A 22,390-nucleotide genomic window follows, 5' to 3' on the forward strand; every position below is an offset into this window, starting at 1 on the left:
TAATAATACCTGTAATCTGTCTAGATTAGCTGCAGCGCAGACAGATTTGTATTTCAGCAAATTATCAGCTTTGTCTATGCCTTATCACTGTTCTTAACCAAATTCTACATGCCAGTTTCAGGCAACAGAGGCGCTTTTTCTTTAGGCTGATTGGGTATTCCACAAGAAAAGCTCATATCCTCTACCCTACAAGGTTATCACAAGACAGTCACCACAATTCAATAAAAAATGTCAGAGCAAAAAGAACTTTGTACTGTAACACTGCAATACCTTTAGTCAGCCTCCAGTATTTGTGTAAGGTGAAATTCTGCTTCTAGAACAAAGTCCAGATAAAGAGGCACCACAGCTGAACTTGTTTCCTCACTCTCACATAGTCAAGGGGCTTTTCATCTACGGAATATGTCCTAAGTATCCACACTTTAACAATCTAATTTTTCCCTCCAGCAGAGTTTCAGATCCTCTTTTGGCCAGTACAGAACTCAAGCATTTACTCCCAAAATACAATGGCAATAGTCTGCAGGGGCTTTCCAGACACAAACCTGCACAGAGGAATACTGCAGGTGCAGAAAGAGCAATGCAGAACCATACCAAGAAGCCTGACAGGGCAACCTTACCGAAGGTGTTGAATTCATTGGTACTCTACCAAATCCACATATACCCATGACTCTGCTAGGGATCACCATTCCCTGCACACCACCACACACACACCTTTATCTCAGTGTCTCCCATGGTTTAAACTCACAGCTGGTTATGCAGCAGACCCTTCTGTCAGTTCAGGCACAGAGCGAGACAGCTGAAGGCAGCAGCGTCTTAGGCAGCCTCCAGTAATCTGTTCTGCTCATTTATCAGAGCCTCAAGTCTCCTGTCCAGATGGGGATAACACACATTGTCACCTCACCACCCAGACAGTATAACACCTCCAAAGATGCTTTGGGAGTATTACAAGAGGAGCAGCAAATGCCTAATAATTTTTTAAAATCAGATATTAAATTGGAAACCTTCACCCATGAACACTAAAACCAACACTTCCCAGCTCTGGTTGGCATCAACCAGAGCAACCTTTAAGTTTCCCAGATCTAAGGTGATCTCCCTCACCCTGAAGCGGCAGCACAACAGCCCTGACTCTAAATGGATGCAGGCATGCATGTACACAAAGAAGCACCAGATGGCCTGGGAACTCTGTTTTCTTTAGCATTTTGAAAACAGGATTTATGCCACAAGCCATCAAAAGAACACAACTACTTAGTCATAAGGAAGAAAATCCTAAAGCAAAACTTTTTTTTTGTGGTTTTCCCCTTAAAAAAAAAAAAGATATCTTTATTCAAATGTTTAAAATAGTTGTCATTCTAGTAGAAACCTGTCGTTCTAATGTAACTTGTGTACTTGGAAGTAGAAGCATATTTTCCACTGGAACACTTTCAGCATGATTCAGAGCTATCCATTTGTTCTTTCAAGACAAATAATCTTCCACCTGCTTCTTAAAAAGCATTGATTTAGATCATTCTCTTAAACAACACTTCCTTCCATAAATGCAGTAATTTAATAGTAAACCTTAAAAGGTTAATTTGGAAAATGTAACATGAAGTCAAATTCATCCACAGTCTACTTTCTACTTTCATAGAGAATAAATTAAAAATAATTGAGGTATTAGAAATGGAAAGATAAAATTTAATTGACATTTATTCACAATCAAGAATTACTGAATTTGTAGTAGCAAGACCCATTTCTGGAATATGTACAAATAGAGATATAATTAAACTCAGACCACTTTAATTTTATGGATCCTTAATAGATTAGGAATCCAGGCCCTGCTCAATGCAGCAGTCATTTTTTCTGAACATAGCTTCCTTCTGCCTCACCTGCAGCCAGCCTTAAAGGGATAAGGGATGCACTCCATCACAGGATATCCAGATCAGGTAATGACCCTAAGATCACCTTTTCAGTCCTGCTTCCATTTGAAACTCCACTGCTGAAGCCTAGACAAAAGGTGACTTCCTCTAAAATTCTTAACAACTTTCTAAATTCAGTATCAGCTTTGTTGTTCTTATCAGCTCTAGCTGAGAGTTAATTCTAGATTCTGAAAATAAAAACTAGAGACAGCTGGGTCCAGTCAGCAATCAATTAGATAACAGCAGCATAAATTATACCACTCATCATGATCTCAAGCAAATTGTCTCATAAAACAAGTCTAACTTCTTCCGCCATAAAACTACACTGTTATTTGACTACAGCAATGAGAAACCTTAGATGAATTTCTTCAAAATCTCTGACTTCAGACCAGATGAGTTCTTGCACATCTAGCTTGAGATATTTGCCACAATTTCTGTCACTGAACAATATGAGTGCAGCATTATTTCTTCTCCACTTCACACATCTTACTTTGGTGGGATAGACCAGAAGCACTCACATGACCAAGCTATGAGAGCACCAAGCACATGAACGAATCCATTCCTAAAGTGATTACTTAGAGGCTCACAGCCCAACTCAACAACACAGGCTGTTGCTGAACTTTCACTTTAAAGAGCTTCTGTGTCCTCTGGCTACTGCTTGGACTTTCACTTATGCCATACTTTTAACAAATTTCTGACATTCAATGCTGCAAATGTGTCTTTTTTTTCCTCCACAATGAAACATCCCTGGGTCTGATCCCTGACCTGGCTTTCAGCACAGCCCCACAAACAGCTGGAAAGGGCAGGTGTTTGTGTCTGTCTGCAGCACCATGATGGGATGACAAGCCAAGAACTGTTTCAAATTAAACTGACCACAAAACACCCATACTCTCAAAACACAGCTGATGAGTCTGATAGAAGCAAGCAGAAGCATTCCTAAAATAGATGTGTGTAGTTCACAAGAGGCAGATTTAAAAAAAAAAATTAATCACGAAGGGAAGGGAGGAAAGCAGCCAGCAAGAAGCACTGTCAGTGCAACCCCAAAGTGTTCTGCTCACAGTCACCAGTCTTCCCTGGGAGGAAACTAATAAAATTACTCCTGCTGAACAAAACTGGCACAGTAGCAGGAGATGATGGGTCTTGTTGGTTGTACGTACTGATTTGCAAATCCTGGGGATGCAGAACTGCATCAACACACTGCAGCTGAATTCAGTGAAAGCACAAGTCACACAGAGAGGAACGTGAGTTTCACTCACACTCACCAGGTCAAAGACAGTGCCCTGACTTTCAGCAGCACTGCAAGAAGCCTGGTATAACAACAGAAAAACAATGGATTGTGACCTCTCAGTGCAACCTTACAGCCAAGAAAACAAACAAGGGAGCATTAGGTAAGAAGCAATGCCACTTCATATAACATTCAGCAAACCATTATAACACAACATTGCTGTGCTCAGCTCAAATGTCTGCACAATAGTCACACAGTCAGAAAAAAGCTATAAACAGTATTTCTGAAAAGCCTGAAAATCATCTGCAAATAAATTTTGTTTTTATCTACTTAGACATAGACAAGACTGAGAGGTGGCATGTGTATGAATTTCACATACCTGCATGTGGAGAATATTTTTTCCCCATAGTTCCATGACTTTTTGTTGCCTGCCTGCTCAAGTACCAAGACAAGGGATAACAGGGACCATAAAAATATTAGATACCATAAAAGACCAATTATTGTACTGATAAGTCCAAATGCAACATGAATAAGTAACTGCTTCTCATTAAAGATTTTTGAAGACAGATAAAATAATGAGATCCAAGGAGAGCACCAATAGTAAAAAACTGACAGCCTTAAAAGATCTTCTTGGAAGACATTCCAGAGACTGATTAGGGAAGGGGAAAAGATTAAAGGTTCACAATGACCCTTTCTGACCTGAAACAAACCTACAGTTCAGATCCTATGTATTTACAAGCCATCCATATGACTCTCTCCAATACAAGGAGTGATAGAAGAAATTATGTAGTCTAGGAAAATAGTCAGTTGACTTCCATTTAGCATCCTAACAGCCTCAACAAAAGACGTTAAAAGGAGGAAAAAATGGAATTAAGACAGCTGGAACACCTGCTAACCACTAATGTGAAGTAAATTTCCTTAGCAAATGCAGTAGCTTGGTTGGAAGTGGTGGTGAAGTAGACAGGTTTTTTTGGGGTGAACGGGGTGGAAATAAAAGCAGGCAAAAATAATCAGAGAGTTTCTGCATATATTCTAATAACTCTTTGAAAAACTATTATTTGTAAGAACAAGAAGTCCTGTTAGTATGTGTAAGTTTGTATTCATTTAGTCAAGTCTTAAGAACATTGCCACCCTCCCTATTCCAGCTCAAAAGGAAAATGCGCATCATAAATCCTAGCTACCTCAAACATAAATCCCATTTCTTACTGCCACCAGGAACCAGCAGCCTCACAAAGGCTTTAGAGACACCAAAGGCACTTTAAGGAACACCATAAATTCATTTAGATCTGAAACCAAAGCTGCAGGCTTGTCTGCAGTGCCATTTCTCCATTTATAACCCACCTTTGCAGTAAAACCACCCCAAGTTTATTGGTACTGTGGGTTATGTCCATGTGCGGGACAGAAAGAGAAGTATACTCCAAAGCATAGATTTTTATTGTAGAACCACAGAGTCATTAAGGTTGGAAAAGACCTCTGAGATCAAATCCAAGCACTAACCTAACACTGCCAGGTCCACCACTAAATCACATATCTAAGCATCACATCTACACATTTCTGAACACTTCCTGGGTGGTGATTCCACCACTTCCCCAGGCAGCCCATTACAATGCTTCACAACCCTTTCAGTGAAGAAATTTTCCCTAACATCAAACCTAAACATCTCCTGGCACAACTTGGGGCCATTTCCTCTTGTCCTGTGTCTTGTTACCTGGAAGAGGAGAGTGACCCCACCTGTCCCCATCCTCCTTTCAGGCAGCTGTGGAGCAGTAAGGTCACCCCTGATCTCCTAGAACATCAGCCCTACACTCAGCCTCCCACGCCCTCGGCTGCCTCTCAGGGAGCTTCCACTACCATCTGTGCAGAGGCAGAGATTACCCAAGTCTGGCATTTCACAGAAGATATTTTCCAAGCAAAGCAGACCACAGTCTCAGAAGCAGAGGAAGTGGTCACATTTTGTCCCTCCAGAACTGCACTGAATTCATGTTTTGCTTTCAGAGACACTTTTTCAGCACCACAAACTGGAGTTAGATCACACAGGGTCAGTCAAATATCTTCTGTTTCCAGTGAGCACTTTCACATCATGCACAAGACAACAGAAAGAAAAGAACTTCATCCTCCACCTCACCTGGATCAGCTCTGCAATGCAGACAGAGCACTGCACCATTTAAGAAACCAGTACAGAAAACATATGTAGGTCTCTAAGACTTAAAAGGAAAACTGGGGGAAAAGCTTCCTTCCCATATACAGGATTTCGGAGTCTAATCCAAAACTTGTGCAAGGAATGAAGGCGGTGCTGCTGTCTGTAGGGAGAGCTCCTCAGGCCTGAGGCTTTTCATGGGATCTGTATTTGCTGGCTCCCACAAGTCATTTAATGCTGCCCCAGTCTTGACAGCCTTATCTTGTTAATGAGGTTAGTGCATATGCATTAAAGAGGAATTCATATTCTTTAGATGTTCCCCTGTCTCTCTCGCAACCTAACCAGTTGTTTGCCCTGTAGCTTGCAAGAAACAACTTTTCCAAACACCTTACTGAAGATTTTGGCATCATGTAAAACCTCTATCTGCCCTAAATTCAGAAGTAACTTTTGGTTTCAGTAAGCAGTAAGGAGCCTTACAGAGTGCAAAAGAAACAAGGTTCATTTTGAGGGCTACACTTCAAGCCAGCACTTGCACTGCAGCTTTCCCACTCCCAGCATCTCCCAAAAGTCACAGCAAGCTCACACAAAGGTGTCACACAGAGGTTCTTCTCACTATTTTCTCTTCCTAGAAAGCTTCCAGCATGCAGCTTACTGAAACAGCTGGGTAAGTTCTCCCCTCCTGGCATTACACAAATGCTGAGAAACTGGCTGCTTATACAGGGAAAAATCTGCTTTCTGAAACAGAATTTGGATGAACAGTATTTTCTGTTTATGAAAGAACATATCTTTCTGCTTTGTTTGACAATTTTTCAAGATTCTGATCATACTGGAAATGCTGTCAGATGATTTGTTTTGCTATCTTGAAATGAGATGAAATTCTTCAAGAAGAAACCATTCTATCAGTAGCTAATACAATAACATGTATTAAATATGGTCCATTCTTCTGACCATAACAATGTTGTTAAAGCAAAATGTTTGCTGAAACAGATGAACTTTTTTTTTTTTACAAAATATGTTTTATGATCAAATCACAGATCAAAATACGCTGGGTGTTTAATGTGAAAATACATCAAAATCCAAGCACATGAACTGTAAAATGAGAATATCTGCTGGCAAATTTTAATAGCAGCAAACAAAACCCACTTGTTTTTGTTTCACAGCACTGAATTTTTCTATTCCCACTCCCTTCTGAGAAATGCAGTCATCAACTTAGGCCTATTTTTTTGCTAATATACAGACAAATGTGCCAACTCCTTCCTCATTTTTTCCATCTTTAAAGTAAACATCTTTATTTTCTAAAGCCAGAAATGACACATCAGAAAAGTTTTACTGTAGGATAAATTTTAATGCATATAATGCATCAACATGCTACACAGGGAAAAAAAAACCACAATTATAAGTAATACCAACACAAGAGGGGATGGCTCAGGGAATTCAAGGGAAAACATGAAGGCAGTGGGTAAATAACTGTTGTATTGCACTGAAGACAAAAAGCAACAAATAACCTCATCTTGTTTACCATTATAACTTTAAGAATATTGTATAAAATATTTGTTGTTGAGATTATTTCTTCATAGACTGACCTCCCAAAATATATTATACGCCCTTCACGAACTAAACCCCTCTAATTAAAAGAAAAATTCCTCTCCAAGTGCCTGCTGTTTGCAACAGTTTGAGTTTTGGTGCCCCAAAGGCTCACCGATTTTCACACCTAAAAAGAGGGGGTTCAATTTTATAAGTTTTGAAACAGTTCATTGAACAGAGAAAATCCAAATGTGAAATGAAAATCCAATTATCTTCTCATATCATTGTATGAGAAGAAGGGAATGAAGGCAACAGAGCACACACACAGGCTGATAACAGCTTAAGCAATCAGCTTAGAGGAGAATGGGAAAAGTGCTACAGTCAACATTTAATGGCTTCAGTGGCCTCTGTAAAAGGAACCAGGGGTCTCTACTGTCTCAGTAAGCAAGTTCCCCCATTAAAAAGAAAACCCATCACAATGAACATCTGATTAACTGGAAGAACAAAACTCCAGCGTGCTGCTGAGAGCTGCAGGCAGAATGAGCCGTGCCAGAGAGATGCTGGGCACACGGAGCCACCCACCCTGCAGCTGGGTGCCCCCAGCCCCGCTCACAGCGCGCCCTGGGCACATGAGACCCCTGGGCTGAGGCCAGACAGCGAGAGCAGGGCTGGAAATGCTCCCCCTCAGGGAAAGGGATGCCAGGCACAAAGCAGAACATTTCCTGCCACCCTCTCCTCGATGCTGAACAGCAGGGAAAGAAACTAAATCAAACCCAGTAACATGAAACAGCAGGAAGAGGGAGGAAAAGAAATTAGGTCTTTTGCACAACAAAGTTATGTTGTTACACTATAAAACCAGCTCCTCCCTCCCCAGAACTACAGCAGGATGTCTGAATTCACAGCAATTTCCATAGACATCCAAAGCCCAAAAAATGAGAGAAAAGTAGATACTGCTGGCTGGACTTTACACTTGCAGGGTGCTGCCCTTCCTAGCAATACGACCTACTTTGAAGAATACCACCACTCTTCACTTACTTGCTTAATTCAAAGAGATAACAGACTCATCATTCATCATCTCTCAAAGCGCAGCACTCATGGAAGGTTCATTATTCAGGAAGAATTTCTACTCAGTAAGTAGCTTGAATATAAAACCTCCACACTGAGGATCAGCATCTCTACTGAATAGTGATCTTTATTGCAACACAATGATTGCACTGAACACGGGTGCGTTCAGACCTGCCTACGAGAATGGAAGTTCTTGAGTTTGGTCTTTTTACACAAATGTAAGCACTTAATTTAAAATCATACCATTTTCATAGATCCAGGAACCACTAATAAGGTATGAAAGAGATTTGTTTAAATGACAGAAAGCAGCCTTGATCAATTCTGGATGGAAACAAGGGAGAAGAAGGAAAAAATTTCATAGGACTGCTTATTTTCTCAGAAAACCCAAAATACTCACATGCACAGTTAAAGCAGGTAATGTTTGGACCTCATACCATCAAAAGAGATGTGATGCAGTTAGCCTGCTGATATTATTTATCAAAATCAAAGTGAGAATTTGTTCAGAACATGGGATAATCTTAAAGCTTCACAAAGGCAACTAAAATTGTTCATCATCCAATATATAAATCTACAAGATCTCACATAGTGAAAAGCACACAACAGGAAACTTTAAAGTTAAAAATGGGAAATAGTATCCTTGTTTAGTGTCAGGTGAGAACAAAAAAACAAACAGGTGTTTTCCCAGTCAAGACTGCTAAATTACAAAAATCCTCTCAATCCTCTTCATTTATTTTAGATATATACATAACATACAAATGAAAATAATACATATAATCAATTACTAGTGCTACAAAGAACTACTGAGGAAAGCATTCTTTTCAAAAAGTCACAAAAGAATTAATCCTCAAATAAGTGATCCTTCAAAATAATGTTACAGTCTAGAATAATTAAATTACAGGTCACAATCCACAAATGGTAACACTGCTTTTCTAGCTGTATATTTGATACTGCTATGTTCATATAAAGTGAAGTTCTTCAAAAGAAAGCAACATTCTCCATGTATTTGTGTAGAGTTATTTGTAATATTTCACAAACATGAAACTGGCTCTTCTATTAGGATTTCCAGTCTCTTATACAAACTGTACCACACATATTAAGATAATGAAATACAGAATAAATTCATGATGTTTAAAGGAAAAAAAAAAAAGGAAGGGAAAACAAAAAGACAACATTTGGTATTTGTTTGGATAAACTATCTGTGGTTCCATAACAACAAGGAAGGGAAACAATTTGAATCTGTACGGATCAAAACCAAACAGCCAACATAAATTAACTCTTAATATTTTTCATGCTTCATAGCAGGAGTCTGAGTCTGTAACTTCAACAAATATTTCAAAATAATCTCATCACAATATAGCTAATGGTCCAGGACACATTTAAATTGATGCATAGAAATAAATGGAAATAGTAAGTCAAATGAAGAGCAGATGGTCACTCTAAACACTTCATTGCCCTCCAACACTTTTATTTCTAATGCAGAAAAAATAAAAGAATAAAAGAACATTTACCATAGTCTACATTGGAAAACAAGTACTAAAAGCCCCCTGTTTCTCAAGTATTTAAAATACTAACCCAGAAACACTGTACATACTGCTAGCAGCTGTTGAGTTCATCATTCTAGCAAAAAAGGAAACTATTTGTACTTGTCCTTATCCTTCTATTTATTTTGCAAAGAGGCTAAAAACTCAACGATGTGTATGTTCTCCCTCCTTCTCTCCACATCCTGTCCACATCATTTGACTTTTCAGGTCCATTTTTGCTGTCCCATGTGAAACCCTACATTTTTAAGTATGGAGGTTTAACCTTTGAATTAATAATTTCCCCAGTAGCTACCAGTGTTTCCCTAATGTCAGCTGTACAGATGTTCACACCAAGCTGCCCTCACCCTGCATCACTGCAGGGTGCCCTGGCAGAGGGGCGAGTCAAGCTGCCTGAATGAGCTGCAGAGCCAGCCACAGACCCATGGCCATAGCATGGAAATTAACATTTCCTGGGGAAGGAACAGGACTGAAGAGCCTTTCAAATTCCTGACAACTGCAGGAAAACACGGAAATTTTCTAAACTAGTAAGAGGGAATAGGACAGAGAACTACGCTCAAGCCTCAAACCAGAAGGAAGCAGACCTCTAATGCTCTTTCAAAGAGTGCCTTCCAGAAGAGATCCCTCACAGCTTGTGTAGCTAGCTGCTCCTGGGAGGAAAATAAAACTACTTTTACAGACTGAGAAAACAGAGTCAAATAAAAGAAGATCCATAAAACTAAAATAAATCTGCTCTTGTAAGAAGAAGATTCATTAGGTATCATGCTGGTAATACAGATGACATCCACACAGAAAAATTATAGATAATTGCTGAAGGAGAAGATTGCAAATGAAAAGGGAGAGTTGAAATGGTTGGGAATTTAACAACAGAAGACCTGAATTGCAAAATGGACCTAGGCTTGAAGAAGGCGAGACACTAAACAAGGCCTCTCAGAGAAAGTTACATAAAAAAGGGTATTTACAGAGGCAGTGCAAACAGGAGCACAAGGAAGTATATGAAGACAAAGCATATGCAGAGAAGCAGGAGCAGAGAAGCTGTCCCCTTTGTTTCAGAAAAGAAACAGATTAACAATAAAAAACATACTTTATATATAGTTATACTGTCATTCATAAGTCTCTTCAGCTTTTTTCTTCCTATACCATCTTCTGCAATCCAAACAAAACTAGTCCTCTGCTTGCTCTTACACATGTACTGCACTTCCAAAGTCTCTCTGCTCCCATTTCTTACCTCATAGGAACTTTTTACATGCCCAGATGTTATTTTTCCTCTTCAGGACTAAGAGCCCAAAGCTACAGGCTTCCCACCCAGCACTATAGGCTAGAACAGAAACACCAGAACAAAGCCCCAAAACATATTAGACATACACTTGACAAAAAAGTTTCTGTATTGTCAAACTGTTCTGTAAGTTTCCTTCTTAGAGACCCTCTCCCTTCAAACCCCTGGTAGTCCTCAAAGTTTCTCCAAGGCTTGCTATCAAACAGGTAAGCCCGGGGCAAACATCTGCTAAGAAATGCATTTTTGGGCTAATAAATGAGAGCCACAATGACTTTTCACATGGTTACTCTCCTAAGCATAGCTGTCTGCTAGTCCACTGCTAAAAGGCTTCTGAACAAATGCATACAACAACCTTATCCTCTCCCCAAACACAGAAGCTCTCCATCAGAGAATTAGTACCAGGTGCTGTTGCTTTTGCATTACACTGCTCTCATCACTGGCTTTCTCCCCCTGCCTGGTTGTCAACTCTTTGCAGCAGCACTCCTGTCATCCTGTCTATCTGTATTACACTGAAAAATTGTATTGGTTTTCATTAATAACTAATGGAACTCACAAGCAGAATCTCTCTTACATATGCCAAAACAAAACGCTGCTTTTTGTCTCTTTATTCTACAATGTACTCCCTTTCCTACTATGCTTCTTTTATCTGCTGTAGATTTATTGGGGATGTTTGGCAAGCACATCAAGGGCCAAAAATTCCCTCTTTTCTCTCAAGAGCCTAATCTCATGCATTTCTGAAGCATGGCTGCAGTCATGTTTGCACACCCCATCTCATTTTTCTCTCTCTGGGGCTGTGCATGTTCCTGATTCTGTATGTGACTGTACTGTGAATGCCTTTCACAACCTCCAGTACACACTGCAGCAATGCATCAAGGCATATGGAACAGGGATAACATAATTAAAGGTTATTACCAGCAGACAACACATTGAGTTTCAGATACAGCTGCTTAATCAGAGCTGTAAGGTATTCAAAAGGCATTTCAACACGAACTGAAGAAGCAAAAATATCCAACCTCTTCTACAACAGAGCCTGATCAGTTTATGAAGGAAATTACTGGTGCTGGTGCTCATAGGAACTCATGAATATGAGAGGCCTTTCCCTTTCCAGTGTTGCAAATATGCTTTTAACATTTTCCAGCAGGTATTCTAATTTTATGTTGTTGAAAGGTAACTTCTGCATAAAGAAGGCATATTACCAATTTTATAATTGATAAAAGCTTTAAAGAATTTATTAAATAACTCCATTACCCATGTGATGTAATATGTCTGTCAGAGGGGGGTGTATGTGAGTGTAACTGCTTAGTTAGGAAACTCCAGAGCAGGACCTGAATCCAAGTATCTACATGCATATTAGAGCATGTCTCTAGAGATAATATTCCTGAAACATTTTTTGGAAGTCACATAAGATATGAAAGAAAGAAAAAATGAGCTGCACTTCTCTCCTGATATTTATAACTTTACCAAGTCAAATACACTAATCAATAAAACTGAGATGACTGTTCTAGAGTTACTTTAACATTTACATTTGATGTAAGCATGGAGGCCAGACAGCAATTTTTGCTATGTTCATGTTACCCCAATAAGAAAAGAATATGACACATAGCAGATCAGACATTAGAAAACAGTACTGAAGAACATTTACTATTCCTATCCTGAAGTGTTTCCATAGCAGCCAAAACAATTATTTAAACAGATACACCAAAAGGATGGCAATGAAATAATAGAAAAGCCATTCATCTGAAAATAATTCACAGATCTGAAGAGTTATATTTGAGTTTTTGATTAATTTAATCCTTAAACATCACATACTTTCTAATACATCACACAAGTCTTTGTAACAGCCTTCACAGCAGCAGAGGAATTTATCAGAACAAGAAGATTTTTAGAAAGAAGTATTTATAACAGACAACATGTTGACTGCTGTGGATTCACATCACAGAAAATGTAAGGTATCTCAGATCTGCTTTGCAGGATGAGGATTTTCATAGTGGAGGAAGCTTACCATTTGCTTCTTCTTTTATCCCACTTAAGACTACAGAAAGCCAAGAACACTCTACACATTTTCCTCCCGCCCTCCCACAGTTTATCAGAAAATACCATTTTCAACAGCATTAAGCAACATTAATTCCTGCTACTCTTGACAGTCACACTGAATAGCCATCTTTCACATCTGCCCTTTAAGCTTTCATAAGATGCACCTAATTAAAAATCAAAGGCTCAGTTCTTAGAAATGTCAGCCATCATGCTTTAGAGTCAAGAAAAATTTGGCTTTTTGGCTTTATCTGAAAGCTATCTATGTATTAGCTAGCAGGCACCATCACTGCTGCCTAAATGTCAATGCTCTCCCCTTGCATTCTTTCTGTAAGAACACAGCATCACCTACAACCAGTTCTTCTCTCATTAAAGTCACGAGTCCTCCAGAAAAACAGAGGCAGGATTGTTTTGACAACAGTGAGCAAGTGGCCTTCCATCTACCTACAACCATGCTGCAAACTCTGACCAGCTACTAGCCTCCAGTGTAAGTGAGAATGGAACACACAAGATATTGAACAGGTTCCCAATGGTAAAAAGAACTACAAAGACAGCTATGTGTGAGGGAGGAGGGATGATTTCTAATGGAAGAGTTTTTCTCCTTGCATCAGTTCTCATCACGGGATTTCAGATGTGCAGACACGTGGTGTCAGGTCAAGAAGAAGTAATGACACCATTTATGTTCCCCTTCCCATGGGAAATCACCCCACAGCAACAGAACTGGGCAACTGCCACTCACTCCTGTGTAATAGCACCAACCTTAATAGCATCTCACATTCAGCACAGGGCCCCGAGGGGCTCGTGGGTTTCTAAAGCCATCCAGTGCATTATTCTGTTTAGAAAGAATACTTTTAAAGCACATGATTCTTGCCTTAAGAGTGAAGAAAAAAGCCAGCATCATTAAGCAATCCTTGAAATTTCATGCAAGAAGCTGAGTACAGAAAGCATTATCCAGGGGTATCTGCAGTGCTCAGAATAATCTTATGTTGACATTTGCGTGGGGGCAGCTGGGTACGAAACAAGTTTGTGAAAGCCAGAGAACACCTACAAATGAGAGAGTACACAGCACAGAGAAGGGCAGGCTAGCAGATGGGGTAGTCCAAGGGCAGAGCACATGCAGTAAAAAGAATAAAGTGCAAATGCTCCAGGAGAAAGAGGGTGTGGAAGCACCAATAAAGAAGGAAGGTGACTCTAGTTCACTACTGCCATACAGCCTAGAGAAGAACCAGCTAAGGAAGAACTTGGAGATCAGGATAGATCTCTGCTTCTGTTGCCACCATAAACTAACGAGAGCTTACAAGACATGTATTTTCTGATAGAGACACAAATTATAACATTAACCATAAAGACAGTTATCGATTTACTGATGCAGGATTTATTTTCCAACAGCCCCCACCTATAAGAAAACACTGTGGCAGAATATGTTACATTTAACTTGGACAAAAGTTTCAGGGTTTCAGTTTTATTGGAATATATAAAAAAATGAAACAATAACTAATAGGAAAAGAATTCAGAACCTTTTTTCTGTGTATATAGCTAATTTTCCTCCAGTCATGTCTTTTCTGTCATTCCTCCACACAAGCAAATAAACCCCATAGTCTTTGAAATCCAATAAACCTTTCAATTACTTCTAAACAAAGTCTTTGAGATAGCCTAAAAAGTTGTGGTTGCAAGAGTATTGTGTTCTAATATCAACAAGTTCCTTTTTCAACTAGAAAGGCAAGAGGGGAGTGGTGTCAGCACGAAGAGCACATTTTATAGACACCAGTATCTCCTGAAATAAGTGCTTGCAAACACAATCAGCAGCACAGTGAAATCCTCTGCAATCATCTCTGTACTTGACTCCATGAGTAAGCTGCTCATTGGTGATGAAGCCCACACTCCCTCCTTTTGATAAAATTTGAGCTAAAATGAAAGAAAGCACCATACACTTTTTTTAAGGGATGTTACTCAATTCATTCAGCTCCACCATCCCATACCTCCGCTTGTGAGTATTAAGCACGCTCTGTTTCACGCCCTATTCCCATGAAATATAAACCTGCAAAGCTCAGAGAAACTTTACTGATCAATTTCTATAAACACTGCAATGCCTCTTTCAGTTTTTCTAACTCTCAGTGTGGGTGTCACTTTCTGTTAAAGAAAGGAAAAAAACATGAGGAACAGATATGTAATTCAACAGAACAGTTTTTAATCCTCAGAACACTGACAGCTTTTACATGCTCCAAAGTCCTCCATCACTCTAGTGATTTGGGCAAAAAAAATGCCAACTTCTTACACTTTCGTTGGACAGCTGAGCTACAACCACCACATGTGCAGCTCGCATTCTGAGAGCAATGGCAAGTCTAAACTTCATTTGGAGGTCCATTCAAGCAAGTATGCTCCACAGTTTCTTTACTGGGCCAAGCAGATATGTCCATATGTTTTCAGCACTCAAAGACTATGAGCATCATCAACTCACTTTCTGATCCTACAAACCCTCAGACCGTCTTAAATGGGCTCTACAGCAAAATCTGACCTTTGACAATCAGAGCATGACCTTAAAAAAAATATTTACCGACCTTATTGACACAGACCTCTATAAGTAAACGCTTAGCACATTGATAACAATCATCAACTCTACATTATAAAAGATTTGTGCTGAGATGCTAGGAGGAGTGCAGCAAGTTGAGAAGGAGATGCGAGGAAAGGAAATACATTAGCATTTCAAATATCTAGAAATGTGCAATGTAGTCTGTAGGCAAGGGAGGCCTGATAATGCTGCAGCAAGTATCTCTAGGTGGCTCCGTTCACATACTTCACTTGTAGGAGTCTTACTCAATCTCTTCTGTTTCTTTCAAGCAGAAACAATAGGGTTGCCAAATTCCATGTTTTAGTGAAATTATGCCAATATATACAGATGACAGCTAATATGAAAGGCACCTAACAAGAGTCTAAAGATACTCTGGAAAAAACCCTCTGTTTTATATTGCTGGAGATTAAAGCAGTGCACAATTTCTCAAGCTGTTACACTCACTATTACTAAGTTTTCCCACCTGTTTTTGGAGACCAAGCTTAATGGCTGGTGAGTATTTAGGTTGAAATGGAAAGAAGATCAAATGCTTTTCAAACATAAACTTCCATACTATTTCACGGGAAACTTGGGTTTCAAAAGGGAGGGAAAAGTCAACAAAAAAAAGGATGTGTGGTGAGTACTTAGCAGCTGTGAGGAATGAAAACACCAAAACTGCAAAGGGCCGATACACAGCTGCGTTTAAGAGCGATAAAAGAACACACAACAGGCTTTGGGGATGCCGAAACACCGACAAACACGGCCCGACCTCAGCGAGCAGGCACAAACACCACACGCACAGCCCCGCAGGCCAGCCCCGTCCCTTCCTCATTCCTCACTCCTCCGGCAGAGCGGCGGGAGGGGAGAAAGTTCAGCGCCGGCCCCGGCCCCGCACCCGGCTCGGGCTGCACCGCCGGAGCTGCCCGGGCTCGCCCTGACCCCGGCCCCGCACCACGGGACGGGCAGAGCGCCTCAGGCATCCCGGAGGGCCCTTCGGCCGGCCCCGGCAGCAGAGACGGTGCGAAAAAGAACTAAGGAGAAGAAGGAGGCGGCGACCCCCGGAGACCCCACCGCGGCCGCGCCTCGCTGTCCCCGCGGCGCCACAGGTGCTGCGAGCCCCAGCCAAAGGCACCGCTGCCCCGCAGAGGCTCCGTTCTCCCCCGGCCGGCACAGCGGGATGCCCCCCTAGCCGGCGGTGCCGTCGGGCGGGCTCGGCGGGCAGCCCCCCGCCCCAGCCGGGGAAAGGCACAGGCAGCGCCCGCACCGAGGGAGGGAGAGAGGCAGCGCTGCAAGGGGCTGCTTTGGGCTGCGCAGGGGAGGAGGAGAGCGGCTGCCCACCGCCCCGCTGGCTCAGGGGAGAGGCGAGAAGGGCGCAGACGGCTCCCGCCGGCAGGACGGGGGCGGGCGGCGGTCATGGCGGGGAGGCGCGCCGCGCACCTGGCAGCAGGTGCATGCAGGCGGAGACGGAGGGAAGGGCGAAACTAGCGAGGCTTTCCCGGAGAACGGCGCCTGTTGTGCGGCCGGGGGGGGGCACTCGCAGGTGCCCGTCGCCGTGGAGGGGGGGACGATGCGGAGGAGGGGAGAGGGTAGCTGCAGGCGCGGTTTTGCAGGCGGCGGAGGGAAGCGCGCACTACTCACCGGCAGCTCCACGTTGACTTCGGTCCCGTCCAGGAGAAGGACGCGGCACTGCAGCACCGGCTTGCTGCCGCCGGCCGCCGGGATGTGGACGGGCGCTCCGGCGCTGTGCACGACCCCTCCGGGGAGCGGCGAGGAGGGAAAGGCTCCCGAGCCGACGGCGGCGGCGGCCGCTCCTCGCAGCCCCCCGTCCCGCTCGTCCCCCTCGCCGCCGAGCCCTCCGCGACCGGCTCCGCGCCCGTAGCGCTGCATCGACCGCCGGCCAAAGGTCCTGCGCAGGAACCGCAGCATCCTGGGGGCGCCCTGCCCGGCCGCTCACACCCCCGAGCCCGCAGCTCCGCGCCCGGCCCCGCGGCGCCTCCCAGAGCAACGCAGCAGCGCCGCCCGCCGGGAGCCAGCCCGCGCCGGGCGCCGGCCGCGCCGCCCGCTCCGCCCTCTGCAGCGCCGCCCGGCAGCGGCACGGCGGGGCGGGGCGGGACGCGGCCCCTCCCGCCGCCGCGCACCGGGCCGTGCGGCGGGCAGGGGGAGCTGCTGAGGCGGCCACCTGCGGGGGAGGCAGGGGCTAGCGCCCGCAGCCCGGCTGGGCAAGAGCCGAGCCGAGCCGCGCTGCTCCGCTCCTCTCCTCCCCTCCAGAAGCAGCCCCGGCTTCACGGGCGCTGGGGTGGTGTCTGCGCGACGGCAGCCCCTCGCCTCCGCCCCCAGACCGGGGAGCGGAGAGCAGCGGCGGGGGCGCGGAGCCTCCTTCCCTTCCCTTGCCGGCCGGACTGCCCCTGCTGCGCGCTGCCCCCGCCCCGCGTCCCTCCCGCGCCCGTCTGCCGCTTCCGCCCCTTCGGACCGGCGGGAGAGGGGACGGGGGAAGTTACTTGGAAATAAAAAAAAGGCAAGGAGGGCGGGATGGAGAACTGGGCGCAGGCAGAAGGACGGATCTCTCCTGGGTTGGAGGTGGCCGAAGCGGCGGATCCCACCTGGAGGAGGAGGGCATCGCACCGCCTCTCCCGCCGCCGCCTACATCCCCCGTGCGCAGACACGTCTGCCCGGTGCGTGGGAATGCCCCCGCGTTTGCCTTTGCCATCAGCGCGGTCTGATGGTTTAAGGAAAAACCGCTGTGAGAACTTGGCCCCGTGGAAAAACCAGACCCTCCCGACTGTCTCGGGGTTTTACTCCCTTTCATTTCCCTAAGGAGTACGGGTTTGTTTATCTGTCACAGCAAATCCATAGGTACAAATACTCTCACGGTCGCTCTGCCAAAAAGTTAAGTACTTATGTATTCTGGCTCGGGTGGGAGCGTTTTTGCTGAATTGCTACTGGACGTGAATCGTGGCTTGCAGAAACAATCAGTGAGGCTAATTCTGTTACCCTATGGTCAGATGTGATCTGAAGAGCTTTGAACTGAAATAATTTGCTGCTGCTAAAGTGTGGGTTTGGGGGATTTTTTTCTGCTGTGAATTTATTTCTCTGCACCTCACTTCCAGGCCCGTTTACACAAGCATTGTCCTATTAGGTATTCAGAAAGCCTGCCAGAATGTCTCAGCTTGTCATTTTTTTATTGAGACTTGATAGTATTAGGTAACTGCCTGCTGCTTCTGCATCCTTTTCCATGTTCCTTCAATGCCCTGGATCAGGTCTTGAAGTGTCTCATCAGCCAAGACCGTCACCAAACTGCATGATCTTTGGCAGAGATCTACCTGCAGCCCTTCTGCACTTTATGGCTGCATAAAAGCTTTTATAGAAACAGAGTGGAAAGGTGCTGATCTCTGCCTGCTAATGCTCACAATCAAAAGCAGACGCTTAATACAGATTATGGCTTTTTTCTCAATTTTTTTTCCTTGAATTAGGAGCAGAATTTCAATTTTCTTTCAGATCCTGAATGGTGCAGCATACCTTGGGGTTCTTTCACTGCTTTGAACACTGTGAAGATATCCCAGTCCCATAAAGCTCGTTTGCATACCACAAGCAGCACGAAATATCTTAAGAGCTGGAAATTCAGCAGAAATACTCTTGTCTCTTGAGGGAGCTACAGCAATTCTGTGCAAAGGAGAGTGGGGTGGAAGAGAGGTCTTGCATCACTTGGGACTGGACTGGCAGAAAACAGAGCAAATATTTTGCTGTGCTAAAAATCTGTTTTACTCTGAAGCTGTGAGACTTCAGCCCTTTGTCTCTTTCAAGTTCTGTCATGGAAACAGGAGTCTGGTATTTTAAAATGCAGAAATGTAGGCTTGCTTGACTTACATTAGCAGCTCACCTGATACAGGCCAGTGGCCATACCCCGGAGGCAGCCCTGCATTTACAGAACTGCCATAGGGATGCTGAGGTCCCATTAAGGCTCATCTTAAGAAATACAAGGTAATGCTCTCAGTAAAGCATCTTTTAGAAGGAGCTGGTGGTGGGAGGAAATAAAGCTGGTTCCTTAGTACCCAGCCTCTCTTGGAGTAAAACAATTCCACCGTTATTTTGTCTCATGTTACCAGCAGAGCTATCTTTAGCCGTGAAACAAAAACCTTGAGCAAGTGGTACTGAGGATGCCTTGAGAAGTATTTAAACTAGCATTTATATTCAGATTTCTACATAAATGTTTCACCCATCTATGTCCTCTCTCCATTTTCAGATGGAGAGGTCCTGAAGGGGTTTGGTTTGCTGGCACCTGTCCCACAGTCCCTCCTCAGAGTGCCTGCAGCTTGCTTGCTTTCCAATGAGAGACACAAGTTGAAACTGCCATGGTCCTCATCTGTACTGTAGTTAAGGGCATTTCCCTTAAATCTTTATCAAAATAGCCTTCCACTGCAACATTAACCTCCTGCAGAGTACTCCAGTTTCCTCTGGAAGCTGTGATTTGATTACTGCCACAGGAAAGGTGGTGACACAGGCAAACCATTTTTCCTAACCCATGTTGAAGTTCTGGTAGCAATCCCTGCAAGGTACCAGTCTTACCCTTGGCTTTGCCATGGTGCTGAGCAGTGTGTAAATGGGAGAGCATTTACCAAAATCCTTCCTGACACTGGTGTAGCAGCAGCAAGATGGGAAATCTCTAACCATTGGAGCCCCTGTTGCTGCTTGTACCTAAATAACTACATAGAAGTTTGATAGATACAATAATAACTACAATAAACTTTGACTTTGTTCTTGCTCTTTCACTCAGCATTTTGGTTTTGTTCAAATCTTGTCTGGAAGCTTTTGGAAAGCTTGGAAATGGAGGCAACCATGTCATGGGGATGGGGGAGCAAAGCCATTGACAGTTCTGTGAAGAGACTTCTGCTGCACAGAGCATGCATGTGCTGCCTGGACATCAGAGACCTCTGTCTTGTTTTACTTTCTGTCACTGCAATCACATTTGTGGATTTTTCCTGGCCTGCCAGACTTTCCCTCCATGCAAAGGAGTGTTCTAAATTTAATTTACATGCAGCTAGAGTTTCTTTTTCTTCATTTTTGGAGAAATGTTATCTTTACTGAATAACTTTAACAGGCTTATATTTTGCAAGGTTCTGCCAGGGTATGTTTTGTTACAGTCATTACTTGGAGCAAACTTACATATACAGATTCAAAGAGCAAGTATTGGTGCAAACCCAAATGTCTATGTTAATAAAACTAGGGGGAAAAAGAAACTTGAGAAGTTATGACATAAATTCACTCAAGCTTTTGGATATTAATTTTCTGGGGCTGTTTCTCTAAACACATAAATCAAATTAAATTTTTTATTAAAAATTTCATTAAAGGAGAATCTTTTCAGCGTTAGTACTCATTCCATTACAACATTCATGCAGCAGCTGGCAGTTTTATCTGCTTATTTTCCCCAAAAGCATGTCAGTTATATGAGCAGGTCTAATGTCACTGGTTTTCAGGATTTTTATATATCCAGACACAGATTTAGAATAAAATACAAAGGTAATTCTGAGTTATGTGGCTAAGGATAATTTGCATTTCTAGTCTATCTTTCATCTAGAGAGATCCCAAAACACTTTCATTTCACAAAAGGAAAATTATATGTAGAACTGTTTTACCACTGAAATGCAGCAGCTGTTTAACAGCCCAGAAAAATACTAAGAATCTCTCTCCTACAATTGTAATGGAAATATGCCTTTGAATAGGCAGAAAGTTACCCCAGTCATAGGGCCATGGTGCTGGAGCTGGTGGATGAATTCTTGCAAAAGGCATCACATGGTCATAGGTAGTTAGGACTTTCCTTTATCATGTTCTACTCCAAGTGTTTCAGAAGTCCTCCATTAAGAAAAAAAAATTAATACTTCTCCATTTGGAATATCAGTGTTTCTGTGGACATGAATTGTGGCAGCTATTGCTGTTCATGTTAATCCATATATACAGAAAAAAAATCCTTTTTTTTTTTTTTGACAGAATAAATAAAACAGTAGCTCACTGAAGAATAAATATGTCTACTCAAAGAGCTGTTTTTGTGTATCCAGAACGGTTTTTTCATAAACATGAAAGAACAAAAAACTTTCCATTAGAAAATCTGGAGAAAGGAAATATTTCTTGAGAAGTGAACACTTTACAATGCCTCCCTTCCATCTAATAAGCAGGTTCAATATGACTTAATCATATGTTCTTTCCTTTAGTAAGAATTTTATCAGTTTTGTACTGACTTCAATGCATAGAAAAAATATTGATTATCTATATTCAAACTTATGATTAGGTTTAAAGCATTAATGAAAAAAGTTTTCAATGCTTTATTAAATTGCAAAGATAACAGGTGCTCAGCTGAAAAAATTGAGGCATCTTTCCACTGGTGAACTGTTTTGATGTTAATCTTTGGTGAGCCTAGAATACTGCTCAGAGTGTTACCTATAAGCAATCATCACATGCTGAAAAAGTAAAGTTTTCTAGGAATATTTTCTAACTGTAATTATGCATCTTTCAATGCTGTCTCCACTGAAAATAGATATCCATGGCTTCTTGTGCTGCGCATGAATTAATAAGGTCTAAAATTTGCCACAAAATTACTTTTGACTGACACTGCAATGCTGAATGATATCTTGTATAGGTCTGATGGGCAACAAACTCTTTATGAGAACTTCTGGAAACTTTCAAGGCTTATTAAGAATCGACTGAGCAATAAAGCAAAGGTGAAGGTTATAATGAACAAGCATCACATTAGATGTGTTTAATTAAAAGAAGCATAAGTCAGATACTCTGAGTACTCCACTGTCTGGATGTTATGCTGGTGGCAGAAAGGAGATCCCCTCCTCATTTGGAGACCTCAGCTCTTCACCTGTTGAACTGTTTGGGAGTATCACTGAGGCTGCTGAGTCAGTTTATTTGTCCTGTGCCTACCAGTAACAAGGAAACAGGAAAGAAAAATCCAAACTGAAAGACTGAACCATCAGTGCCAATAGTTTAAATAAAAATTATTATATTTTTTAAAATCAATTTGTATTTCTAATCTTACATTATCCATCACAGGTTTTGCTGAAACCTGAGGAATGTGGACCCAATTTGTTACAGAATCACAGAATCACAAGGTTGGAAGAGACCTTCAAGACCATCAAGTCCAAGTCATTCCCCAACACCTC

General features: G+C 42.6%; 1 protein-coding gene across 7 annotated transcripts in view; it reads right to left on the bottom strand.

The window, feature by feature from the left end:
* Positions 1-17,515, bottom strand: part of EPB41L4B (erythrocyte membrane protein band 4.1 like 4B) — a 166,176-nt gene extending 148,661 nt beyond the window's left edge. For 5 of the 7 annotated variants that reach the window (XM_074546503.1, XM_074546485.1, XM_074546492.1 and 2 more), the window contains exon 1: positions 16,872-17,297. In XM_074546503.1, coding sequence (XP_074402604.1) covers positions 16,872-17,159 — 288 coding nt within the window. In that variant the 5' untranslated portion in view covers positions 17,160-17,297. Of the gene's footprint in view, positions 1-16,871 lie in introns of all 7 variants that reach the window. The other 2 variants (XM_074546510.1, XM_074546514.1) reach the window with 2 other exon arrangements.
* Between the last annotated feature and the right edge of the window lie 4,875 nt (positions 17,516-22,390).

This window comes from Zonotrichia albicollis, chromosome 1 (genome assembly GCF_047830755.1).
Source record: "Zonotrichia albicollis isolate bZonAlb1 chromosome 1, bZonAlb1.hap1, whole genome shotgun sequence".
In the NCBI taxonomy this organism is placed as follows: Eukaryota; Metazoa; Chordata; class Aves; order Passeriformes; family Passerellidae; genus Zonotrichia; species Zonotrichia albicollis.